Genomic DNA, 12,518 nt, shown 5'->3' with positions numbered 1-12,518 from the left:
AGGGGTTCCCCACAGTAGACCCAGGGGTTCCCCACAGTACACCCAGGGGTTCCCCACAGTACACCCAGGAATTCCCCACAGTACACCCAGGAATTCCCCACAGTACGCCCAGGGGCTCCTCCACAGTACGCCCAGGGGCTCCCCACAGTACGCCCAGGGGTTCCCCAGAGTATGCCCAGGGACTCCCCACAGTACACCCAGGAGTTCCCCAGAGGCTCCCCACAGTACACCCAGGGGTTCCCCTCAGTACACCCAGGGGTTCCCCACAGTACACCCAGGGGTTCCCCACAGTACACCCAGGGGCTCCCCACAGTACACCCAGGGGCTCCCCACAGTACACCCAGGGGCTCCCCACAGTACACCCAGGGGTTCCCCACAGTACACCCAGGGATTTTCCACAGTACACCCAGGGGTTCCCCACAGCACACCCGGGGGTTCTCAGAGGCTCCCCACAGTACACCCAGGGGCTCCCCACAGTACACCCATGGGTTTCCCAGAGGCTCCCCACAGTACGCCCAGGGGTTCCCCACAGTATGCCCAGGGGTCCCCACAGTACACCCAGGGGTTCCCCACAGTACACCCAGGGGTTCCCCACAGTACACCCAGGGGTTCCCCACAGTACACCCAGGGGTTCCCCACAGTACACCCAGGAATTCCCCACAGTACACCCAGGAATTCCCCACAGTACGCCCAGGGGCTCCTCCACAGTACGCCCAGGGGCCCCCCACAGTACGCCCAGGGGTTCCCCAGAGTATGCCCAGGGGCTCCCCACAGTACACCCAGGAGTTCCCCAGAGGCTCCCCACAGTACACCCAGGGGTTCCCCACAGTACACCCAGGGGTTCCCCACAGTACACCCAGGGGTTCCCCACAGTACACCCAGGGGCTCCCCACAGTACACCCAGGGGCTCCCCACAGTACACCCAGGGGCTCCCCACAGTACACCCAGGGGTTCCCCACAGTACACCCAGGGGTTCCCCACGGTACACCCAGGAATTCCCCACAGTACACCCAGGAATTCCCCACAGTACACCCAGGAATTCCCCACAGTACGCCCAGGGGCTCCTCCACAGTACGCCCAGGGGCCCCCCACAGTACGCCCAGGGGTTCCCCAGAGTATGCCCAGGGGCTCCCCACAGTACACCCAGGAGTTCCCCAGAGGCTCCCCACAGTACACCCAGGGGTTCCCCACAGTACACCCAGGGGTTCCCCACAGTACACCCAGGGGTTCCCCACAGTACACCCAGGGGCTCCCCACAGTACACCCAGGGGCTCCCCACAGTACACCCAGGGGCTCCCCACAGTACACCCAGGGGTTCCCCACAGTACACCCAGGGGTTCCCCACAGTACACCCAGGGGTTCCCCACAGTACACCCAGGGGTTCCCCACAGTACACCCAGGGGTTCCCCACAGTACACCCAGGGGCTCCCCACAGTACACCCAGGGGCTCCCCACAGTACACCCAGGGGCTCCCCACAGTACACCCAGGGGCTCCCCACAGTACACCCAGGGATTCCCCACAGTACACCCAGGGGTTCCCCACAGCACACCCAAGGGTTCCTCAGAGGCTCCCCACAGTACACCCAGGGGCTCCCCACAGTACACCCAGGGGCTCCCCACAGTACACCCATGGGTTTCCCAGAGGCTCCCCACAGTACGCCCAGGGGTTCCCCACAGTATGCCCAGGGGTCCCCACAGTACGCCCAGGGGTTCCCCACAGTACGCCCAGGGGTCCCCACAGTACGCCCAGGGGTTCCCCACAGTATGCCCAGGGGTCCCCACAGTACACCCAGGGGTTCCCCACAGTACACCCAGGGGTTCCCCACAGTACACCCAGGGGTTCCCCACAGTACACCCAGGGGTTCCCCACAGTACACCCAGGAATTCCCCACAGTACACCCAGGAATTCCCCACAGTACACCCAGGAATTCCCCACAGTACGCCCAGGGGCTCCACAGTACGCCCAGGGGCCCCCTACAGTACGCCCAGGGGTTCCCCAGAGTATGCCCAGGGGCTCCCCACAGTACACCCAGGAGTTCCCCAGAGGCTCCCCACAGTACACCCAGGGGTTCCCCACAGTACACCCAGGGGCTCCCCACAGTACACCCAGGGGCTCCCCACAGTACACCCAGGGGTTCCCCACAGTACACCCAGGGGTTCCCCACGGTACACCCAGGAATTCCCCACAGTACACCCAGGAATTCCCCACAGTACACCCAGGAATTCCCCACAGTACGCCCAGGGGCTCCTCCACAGTACGCCCAGGGGCCCCCCACAGTACGCCCAGGGGTTCCCCAGAGTATGCCCAGGGGCTCCCCACAGTACACCCAGGAGTTCCCCAGAGGCTCCCCACAGTACACCCAGGGGTTCCCCACAGTACACCCAGGGGTTCCCCACAGTACACCCAGGGGTTCCCCACAGTACACCCAGGGGCTCCCCACAGTACACCCAGGGGCTCCCCACAGTACACCCACGGGCTCCCCACAGTACACCCAGGGGCTCCCCACAGTACACCCAGGGATTCCCCACAGTACACCCAGGGATTCCCCACAGTACACCCAGGGGTTCCCCACAGCACACCCAAGGGTTCCTCAGAGGCTCCCCACAGTACACCCAGGGGCTCCCCACAGTACACCCAGGGGCTCCCCACAGTACACCCATGGGTTTCCCAGAGGCTCCCCACAGTATGCCCAGGGGTTCCCCACAGTATGCCCAGGGGTCCCCACAGTACGCCCAGGGGTTCCCCACAGTACGCCCAGGGATTCCCCACAGTATGCCCAGGGGTTCCCCACAGTACGCCCAGGGGTTCCCCAGTCTCAGGAATTCCCTAGAGTATTGACAGAGTATCCTCAGGGGTTCCCCGAGTACAATCAGGGGTTCCTTAGAGCACCCATAGGGGTCCCTTAGGGCACCCATAGGGGTCCCTTAGGGCACCCATAGGGGTTCCTTAGAGCACCCATAGGGACATTCCTTAGAGCACCCTCAGGAGTTCCCCGAGCTCCCAAATTTTCTCAACCGTTCCTGCCTCTATTTAAATTTTTTTACGGTTTATCCACCTATTCACTTGCCACCGATTCACTGCCAACTCAGAAATGAAAAACAAACCTTGCTGAATCCTCGACAGCAGCTGGGACCTGAGGTCAGGAGTGTCAGCTCCGGTGGCTTCCAGGTAGCGGAGCAGGTAGGCACTCGATGCCAGGACTGCCAGTGTTCCTTCAGCACTGGTGAACACCAGCTTGGGAACGGAGAGGTCTTTCACTTCCAGAGCCAGGATGTCTCCTGCGTGGAAAGTAGTTCTAAGGTCAGGCCAGAATGGTCAAAGCAACTTCCCAGATGCTTGATTCCATAAAAGTTGCAATATAGAAGTTCAAGATTATTTTCTGACCTATACAATGTTTAGGTCTCCCTGGCAGAGAAAGTAGTGAAAACAGCTTTGAGGCTAGAGAGCCATTGCAAGGCAGTGAAAACAACAGCAAGAAAGAACCGCTACATAAGACAATGAAGATTAGTAGCCTTGCTGTACTTGAGTGATTATCATAAAAGACATGAAGTTATTTTTTATGGTTGTTTCAGAATTAACAACATCGCAGTTCAATGTTATAGCTGTCGTCATCGCCACCACAGGGGTGTCAAGTGAAAACATTGCGTCCCTGATTGGCTGCTGCCGCTTTAAACGTCTCCAGAGTTTTTCGAGTTGCTAGTCCATTTCAAGCCGGGACCGATCTCAGCAATAAGTGTTGATCTAGAGAAAGCTAGGGAAAAACCCGCCAGCAACCTCAAAATTGCAGGAAAAGTTGCCCCGTCTGAAGCGGGCCTAATGGCTTCTTAAGATTTATTACTTTCACCATGAATAGAAATTTTTTTTATGCCTGTGGATCAAAAACACTAGTGTATACATTTATGAAGGAGAAACTTGGCTAATGCAGTATGTTCATCCTGGTGAAGAAGGAAGAGCAGCAGAGCTTCTGTTCTCGGTGGGGCTTTCGAGGCGAACGATCTGCTCTTCTTTCGCAAGAGAATCTAAAACTCTCGACGCAGTGGAACTTTAGGTGATAGCGACCTTGCGCCGGTTGCGGTATCATTTGCGCTGCTCCGCACATTGCCACTTGTTCCCGCTCTTCTTCCGAAGAAATGTTGCCACCATCTACGAGCGACAGCAGCAACCAGTTGTCTGGTTGCCGAGGCTGGAAAGGTTGCCGAGATCTAGGAGCGATGGTGGCAAGCAGACAACCGGCAAACACAACACTGAACAGCTAGCGCCATCTATGAGCGACAGCGGCAACCAGTGTTGTGTTGACATTGGTTTGGTACCAGACACGATCCGGGGGAAACTAGCCCTTAACAGCTCTGCTGTAAAAAATTAATTCATACAATGTTGTGTTTTTGAAACTTGAATCTCTACATCGTCGAGCTTGGGAACACCTTTTACGATGGTTTCACAAAGTTCACGCCAATTGACTGAACGAACCGTAGACATGCCATACATATGCTTAAAGGAAAGCACAAGCTACCACAACTGATCATACAGCATTAGAGTCAGCTTTGATCCTACCTGTGGCCACAAGGACGACTTTCTCAGAATCTTCTACGAGGGCATTTGGAGTTGGGAGAGAGATCTTGAGACTATTTGGAGCATTGCTTCCGGCTTCATCTGGAAGAAGAAAAAAAAAGTCTATTAATTTATTTATTAATGCTACCAGCCAATTGGGGCCAACGCAAGAGCGAATGGCTCAAGTACCATTGGTATATTTTTCACTGAAACAATACAAAAGATGTGTATGCATATCCCTTTAATACAAAACATTCAGCTGAACATATAGATACCGTATTTACTCGAGTAATAGCCACACTATTTATGAACAAGGCCTTTGAGTCTACTTTCCCACAGAACACATATACAGCCAATCATTGCGTTCCGCACAACAGACATTTGGATATAACATACTGATTTGTGAAGTTCGGTTGGTTTTCCTCTATGCCCCATTGACTCCTATCTGCATACAACAGACTCCTTTTACAACAGGCCAAAGTCTTGATCAAAATCGAAGTCTGTTATAACGAGCTTAGACATAGCGAATAGCCAGATCCGGAACGCGATTCTCCATACAAATGCAATCTTCACAGATGGCATCTTCGCACAGAGACGTCATCTCTGTCCTGTAAACTGCTAAAATCATGCTGTCGATCGCGGTGATTGGCAAACTGTGTGCTCCGCGGAAAAGCAAAGCCTCAGGTTTTCTTCATAAACAGTGCGGCTATTACCCGAGTAAATACGGTAACCTTTCTTTGGTCGAGATTTGATAAAGCACAGTTGATTTATAAGATTATCCCACATACCTATACAGTAAAACCTCGTTCTAACGAAATGGAATATAACCAACTAATAGATACAACAAAGTAATCGTAATTCCCCTTGAAATTACCATAGAAACCCATGTATTTAAAGCTTTGTTTAACCGAAGCAAAATTTCCTTGCAATGGGTATAACGAACCATCTTTTCGAGAACTAAATGGCTATAACGAAGTAGAATTCAAGCTCCCTGTCCAACTTGGTTATAACGAGGCGATAATTCAAAACTCCCACACACTATAAGCCGCAAACTCCCGTGCGCTAAAATGGCTAAAAGTCGCCTGGCAACATGCATGAGTTTCCCGGCCTCCCCTTCTAGTGGAACGCATATACCCGTCCACTGCCGTCTGAAAGAAGCAAGACGGACGATGGCAGCGGCAAGCAAAAGCGTAAAACAATCTTCATCGAGCAAAAGGCGGCCATGCTTAAAGCCATTCGACTCAGGTGTGAAAAAGAAAAAAGTGGATTTCGGCATAGTGTTGAGCACGCTGTCCCCAATTTTGAGCAGCAAGCAAGCCGTCCCCAGTGCGTAACGTCAAAGGCGACACAAAGGAGCTGCGAGGCCTTGGAAGCTGTAGAGAAGACGGTTTGTGGATGCAAGTCCTGTGAGTGGAGCACTGCTGCACAGGAGGGCCTGCAGAATGGGACACCACAATCTTGTGGCAAGCGGCTGCAACGCTTCGTGCCTGTGTTGCTTTCTGCTAACATGGACGGGTCTGAAAAGTTGCCAGCCCTCGTTGTCGGCAAAAGTGAGTCACCCCAATGTTTTTAAGGGAAACTTGACGTTACTTATGAACCGCAAAGCCTGGATGATTAGATAATTTTTTGCACAATGGCTGCAGGAATGGGACGACAGGCAAGCAAAGATATGCCTCATTCTCGAAAACTGCACAGCCCAGCACTCTGCTGCTGGGCTGTGCATCTATCTACAACGCCGATGAAACCAGATTGTTTTTTCAGCTGCTACCAGCAAAAACACTGGCAGCCAAGACTGACAAGTGTGTGGGAGGCAAGAATAGCAAGAACCGCATTACGGTGCTCGTTTGTTCGAACATGGACGGCTCGGACAAGCGCGATCTGCTGATCATAGGAAAGGCGAAGAAGCCACGGGGCTTCGCTAAGGTGCTGTCCATGCCGGTAGCGTATCGCGATAACAGGGAGGCCTGGGTGACGCGAGACATCTTCACAAAGTGGTTCACCGACTTCGACAAGGCGATGGACAAAAAGAAGCGCAAGGCTTCTGTTGGACAACTGCAGCGCTCATCATGTGAATGCTCATCTGAGTGCTGTCGAGGTGCTGTTCCTGAAGCTACAGCCGATGGACCAAGGGGTCATTGCAAACTTCCTCTACTGGCACCGAGTGATCGAGCGCCTGCTGATTGACATCCGCACCGCCGTTGACCCAGCCAGCCTGAAGGTCCCATTGGAGAAGGCCATATTCTTTGCGAGCGGAGCCTGGAGGAACATTAAGCCACAGACCATCCTCCACTGCTTCCAGAAAGGTGGCTTTTCGAGGAGCAGCAGTGCTGACGAGAGTCCTGCCGGAAACTGAGCAGCAGCCGCCGATGGTGACGCAGCAGCGACATGCTTGGAGCGGCTCTGGGAAACGGCAAGCAAGGTCGACCTCGTGCCTCCCGGCGTGGATCACATGGACTTTGCCTTTGCCGACATCGTCGCTACCGAGGACGTGTCCACCGAGGACCTTGCCAAGAGTGTCGTGGACGAAAGTGCCGATGACACTGCCTCCGACGACGATTGTGACGACAGTCGCATTTCGCAGCCAGTGACCTCGGGAGCAGCCGTTGCTGCGGTTGACGTGCTGCGAACGTACTTCGGAGGTTCCGATCCGAGCTTTGATCTGCAGTTCGACAAGTTTGAGGCCGCGATCGTTAAACGCTCGCTCGCAAACAGGGAACCCTAGATGACTTCTTGCAGAAGGAATAAACACGCTCCCCCAGGTGAACAATTTTTTTTTTTTTTCTTTAGTTCAGATATAACGCAATAGTGGATATAGCGAAGAGATTTTCAATTCCCGCCGACTTCGTTATAAACGGGCTAGACTGTAAAACTGCCTCAGGATTTCATTCTGTACCAGAAAGCAAGTGCATTAGTGCCCTGTCAATGCACCTGACAGTTATTTTCTAGATGAATAGCCCGAAATACGCAAACAGTGTGTGTCTGTTTCAATAGACATTTATCGGAGAGTGCACCTTGTCTTGTCTACTTCCTTGTACCTGTTTATTCGGCACTTTTCGTTTAGCACGTGCGACTATTTGTACCGAAATGACATACCAAAACCATTCTCCCCTCTTACTCAGAGAGCTGAAATACTCTCCGTAACACCCCTTCATTGGTTTTCAAACGTTAGGAAAGTTTTATCCAGTGTGTTCTCGGTTTCATACGAAATGCCTATCCGGACTCTATGGTGCACGCTTGCACCTTTACCATTCAATCCATCTGCTCTGAAATGACACCTTAGCAGCTCCTACACCTCAGCAGTCGCTGCGTTTCAACCTTACGGGGCGTGCAAGTGTTTACAATTTTTAAAGTGATCAATTGGGCCCACGCTGTATTTATTCACTCTTTCCGTTGAACAGTCCTGAGACAAGATGTTTACTCATGACAAAGTTAACTTTGTGCTGTGAGGAAGAAAATGTGGACCAAAGATTGAAAAGCTCACTTTAATTTCACCCATTTCCCTACCAACAATTCAAAACATGTTCCCACGCAATCCCTTTGGCGATGGCGACACATTTGCCTGCGTAAAGTTTAGCAAAAGCTGTGAAAGGGGCGCCACTTTCTGCAGTTATAGCCATAACTCTATCTATCCATGGGCATTCTAAAAGACCAAGCCATACATTCACGCATGACCAATTTGGTGTCAAATGATGGGCAACAAATGGCGGACAAGGAGGGCCCTCCCTCTCCTCGTACAACAGTGTCATCTAGCGTCGGCAAATGTTCCGAGGCAATTAATCATTGGATATTGGTTGTAATAAAGAAATCTGCCATGCATAAATATAATGTTTGGGTTTTCAGGACGCTCGGAGCTCATGGATTGAGTTAAGACCATAAAAAGACTATAGATAAGGTGCTGTAGTGCCCCTTTAAGGCCAACACTTGGCAGCATTTCACTTGCTCCACAATCAAGATCAGACATTTTTTGAAGATGCACTTAGAGGTTAAATTTTGTCAATGTAGGAAGATTGCGGCACATGCTACATAGAGCATTACTGTACTATCCTGCTTATTTTATAAACCTGGCTTGTTCAAAGCCCATCGATAAAAATATACAGTGTAGACCGCATATAACGTATGTCGCGGGAGTCGCGAAAATCCGCACTATAAGCAGCACCGCGCTATAACCAAAACATCAATTTTTCAGGCCAAAATACATGCCATCAGACAACTTACCTTTCTAAAATAATTTATTTCTATGTTAGATGAAAAATAAACCTTAGTTTGAGGAAAGTCTTTATTTCACCAGACTAGTACACTTCTCTCTCAAGTGTGCCACACATTTCGAAAGAAATGAGCGACTCTTGCCTGGCGCAGCCTTTTAACGGCGTCGCGGGCTGCGGACGGACGTTGCGAGCGTTCGGGAATGCTAACCCTAATCACTTTTCTCCGGCGATGAAAACGCGTGAAAATTCGCATCCTTTATACGGTACGCGCCAGTAATACCTTCAACTTGAGCACAGGCACGAAATGCTCCAAATAAGAAATCTGGGCGATGTTCGAAAACACAAATGCTTAGAAAGCACCACTGTAGTCGAAATAAACAAACACGACGACACGGGCGTTTCTGCCGTCTTGAGAGTGTCGCCACAACATCGCCGCACGAGTAGGTAAATCTTCCCTTCTAGTACGTGCTGGGTTATCATAGCAACACACAACGAAAATTCACAGTCAAGGATAGCGCTTTTACGCGGAACGATGACCTTCCACCATGCCATCTACGACGACCATGACGACGACGATCACAACCGACGCCATGTTCGCGGATAGAAGCAGCCGGCCCGCAACCGGCATGCAACGCGCGCGAACAATTCTCCTCGACTTGCGATTGGTCTGTCGTTGCGGTTGTTTCCAACACAGCGGAGGGACGCACGCACGCACGCACGCGAACGACACGTGCATGCGTCCCTCCGTCGCTATGGCAACTGAAGCCTCCCTCTTCGCTTCTCCCCACTTCTTCGAGCAACCTCCTTGCCCCGTGAGTGCCGCTCGCGGCTAGCGCCGTTATCTAGTGTCGGCGCGGTCGGCGAGCTGTTCGAGAAACCGCACTATAACCGGTATTTCCCTTTGCGCGCCTGCATTTTAAGCAGTATGAAATTACATGGAGTTCTATGGGAGGCAAACCGGTGGGTTAAAAAAGCCGCGTTATACACGGTCCTGCACTATAAGCGGTTACATTGTAAGTGGTCTATACTGTACCCTGCAAATGTTGAAGGAACAACAAGCTATAAAATAAAAGCTATACAGTAAAACCTCGGGTTAATTTGGATCTCGTGGGCAAAAGCAGCGCAAAAATGTTTCCCTGTGACCTACCTTTATTTTGAGAAATCTGCCGCCTCCTTTCTGGACAACGTTTGGGCGGAGACGGCAACTTTCCTTTGTGCGATCAAGTGCTCCACCGCACTGTCAGAGCTACACATCCCGTGCACTGATATTTAGCACAACACATCTAGTTTCGGGTAAACCACTTGCCACAGCCGCTTTCGCGTTGAACTTCTCGCTCTCGAAACCCTGTAGGATCTTGGCCTCAATTTTCACGTACATGGCCAAAGTGCTTCTCTTGACGTCATAACTTTCCATCCCTTGTTGTTGACAGATGCCGTCCTTCAAGGCCCTCAGTATTTCCACTTTCGTCGCTACATTTAAGGCCTGGTACAGCTGCAAGGAAAAACGAGTAGCACAACTGACCGATGATCGGAGCGGCAAAATCGCGACACTCGGCGCTATTTTTCTCGAGCGTGCCGATAGTGAGAACGCCAGTCACGTCACATGTTTGAACGCGAAGGTGGCCGGCCAAACATTGAGATAGCTGTTAAAATGGCGGGCTTTAGGATGGGCTGCTTTCTGCCGGCCACCCCGCCTTGAGGCATGGACGTGACTCTCGCTATCGGCGCCCACGGGAACGCACCGCGTGTCGCGATTTTGCCACTCCGGTCACTTGCGCTACTCTTTTTCCACAGCTTTGCTTCTGCCGTTTCCATGCCAGGAGAGTAGCGCGCTAATGCGCAGCAATCCAGAGCGAAACTGGTGCGGAACACGGAGAACTGGAAGAGCGAAGAACCATGGGAAAACTGGAAAAACCACGTATGCACCTCGGATGGGTAACGGTCATACCCTTTGGAACGGACGGTAGCTTGCGCCACCTGCCGAATTCGTCCGAATTAACCGTAACCGTTCCCTCCAAATTAATGAGCGTTTGGTGCCATTGACTAATACAGACGTTTGACGGGACCGGGATCGGCAGTATAAATTATCCGAATTAGCGAAGGTTGAATTAACGAGGTTTTACTGTACTGTGAACAAACGGATGTGAAATGAGCTTACCAGAAGCACAAAGCAGATAGGTGTCCACTTCCCTGACAGGGAATCCTTCCGGCTGCAATGGAATAGAAATAGTAAAAATCACACACACATTGCTTAGGCAACACAAACACTCCTATCTGGGGCCAGTGCAGTAAACTCTTTCCGCTTGAGTACGCAAAAAACTGGCGGGGAGAGAAGCCTTCCGTGGAGCCCGTTGCGGGCCCAGACGAATTGGCCACTAGGAACAACAGTGCACGGCTATAAAACAGGCAATGGTTATGACTGGCAGGACGGACACTAAAGCAGTCTCCAACATTGTCTTTCTATGGCCCAATCTTGATCTGCACGTGCAACCCAAAATCACAAGACTGACTGGGCTTTTTTCCTGTCAAAAATGCGACCAAATGCAATGACATGCCACTTTTACAATATATATATCTCAGTAAAGTGGCACAGCACAATGTTTGGTCGCACTTCTAGTGAGCGAAAAGCCCACAGAACTATCAAAGCAATAACATTATATGAGCCTACAGAAATGTCTTGCCCGTGTGGATCGAAATGCATAACATTTAGATACACGTAACATGATGCCACAACAGCCCCAAAATCCACTTCAGTGCTCCCTCAACAGCACTCGCATTTCAAGGACACCTAAATCTCACCCGAACTTGGATGGTCTGCAGCACGGTGTCGCTCGAGTTGACGTTGTAGAGGTCGGTGCCCGGATAGTCGCTCTGGGCGTCCAGACGCGTGGCAACCGTGGCCCTGAGGCGCGCAGTCTCCAGCTTGGTTGCCCTGACTCCGTAGGTGAAGGATGCCGAGCCCCCGGGGCAGAGCAGTGCGTCCGTCGTGTTGGGGGAGCTCCCAACCTCCAGGTTTCCGACAGACTCCAGATGGACCCGCACCTGGATTGCAAGCTTTCCTTGTACACCCTCTAAATTACCCAAGCATCAAGAAGAAGCATGCTGGGAGTGTAGTTACACATGCTGCACGTGCTGCAGCATTAGCTGTTCTAAAGGAAGCAAGCAGAACGAGTCACAATTAGCATGTGCTTTCATCAATTTGCCTTATTTCTTTGAATCTTTCATAGTGGCAAAGTGACCACCTGCTGTGTGTGTGTACACAAGTTGCCAGCATGACCAAAGGTACTCTCATATCCGATTCCTTTGGATTAACCAGTAGCATAACAGAGTACTTAAAAACATTGGTCATTTATTTATGTTCAATCAATGTGAAAAGAACGGCTCAAAGCTGCATAGTGGTGGCGCCCGTCATGATGTTTGTTAACTACTCTGGTAAAGGCATGCACAGTAGAGTTTGGTTTTTCACAAACAAATGCCAAGTGTTTATGGCAGTGGCCAAGCTGTTAGGACGAATCTGGAGTTGGGCAAGTTGGTACATCTTAAGATTCGAAAAGCACCAGAAAACAAGGACAACAGAAGGAATAGACAAACTATTCCCTTCTGTCGTCCTTGTTTTCTGGCGCTTTTCTAATCTAATTTGTTAGGACTGTCTTTAACTGTCATATCCAAATCATGGCAAAAAAGAGTCACTGGCCCTAAAAGGAACATATCAATAAAAACCCTAGTAAAAAACACACCCAAAAGAAGACATCGAAGCAAAATAT

General features: G+C 51.3%; 1 protein-coding gene across 4 annotated transcripts in view; it reads right to left on the bottom strand.

The window, feature by feature from the left end:
• LOC8031367 (alpha-2-macroglobulin-like protein 1) overlaps positions 1 to 12,518 on the bottom strand; it is a 209,204-nt gene that overhangs the window by 40,578 nt on the left and 156,108 nt on the right. For all 4 annotated transcript variants that reach the window (XM_029988207.4, XM_029988211.4, XM_029988219.4 and 1 more), the window contains 4 exons: positions 11,554 to 11,796; positions 10,913 to 10,964; positions 4,553 to 4,651; positions 3,106 to 3,279 (listed from right to left, as the gene is read on the bottom strand). In XM_029988207.4, the coding sequence (XP_029844067.3) occupies positions 3,106 to 3,279; positions 4,553 to 4,651; positions 10,913 to 10,964; positions 11,554 to 11,796 (568 nt within the window). The remainder of the gene's footprint in view (positions 1 to 3,105; positions 3,280 to 4,552; positions 4,652 to 10,912; positions 10,965 to 11,553; positions 11,797 to 12,518) is intronic.

Source organism: Ixodes scapularis, unplaced genomic scaffold, assembly GCF_016920785.2.
Source record: "Ixodes scapularis isolate PalLabHiFi unplaced genomic scaffold, ASM1692078v2 PGA_scaffold11__112_contigs__length_91849675, whole genome shotgun sequence".
Classification (NCBI taxonomy): Eukaryota; Metazoa; Arthropoda; class Arachnida; order Ixodida; family Ixodidae; genus Ixodes; species Ixodes scapularis.
The sequence above is the reverse complement of the archived record's forward strand: the minus strand, read 5'-3'. Positions and strand labels throughout refer to the sequence as shown.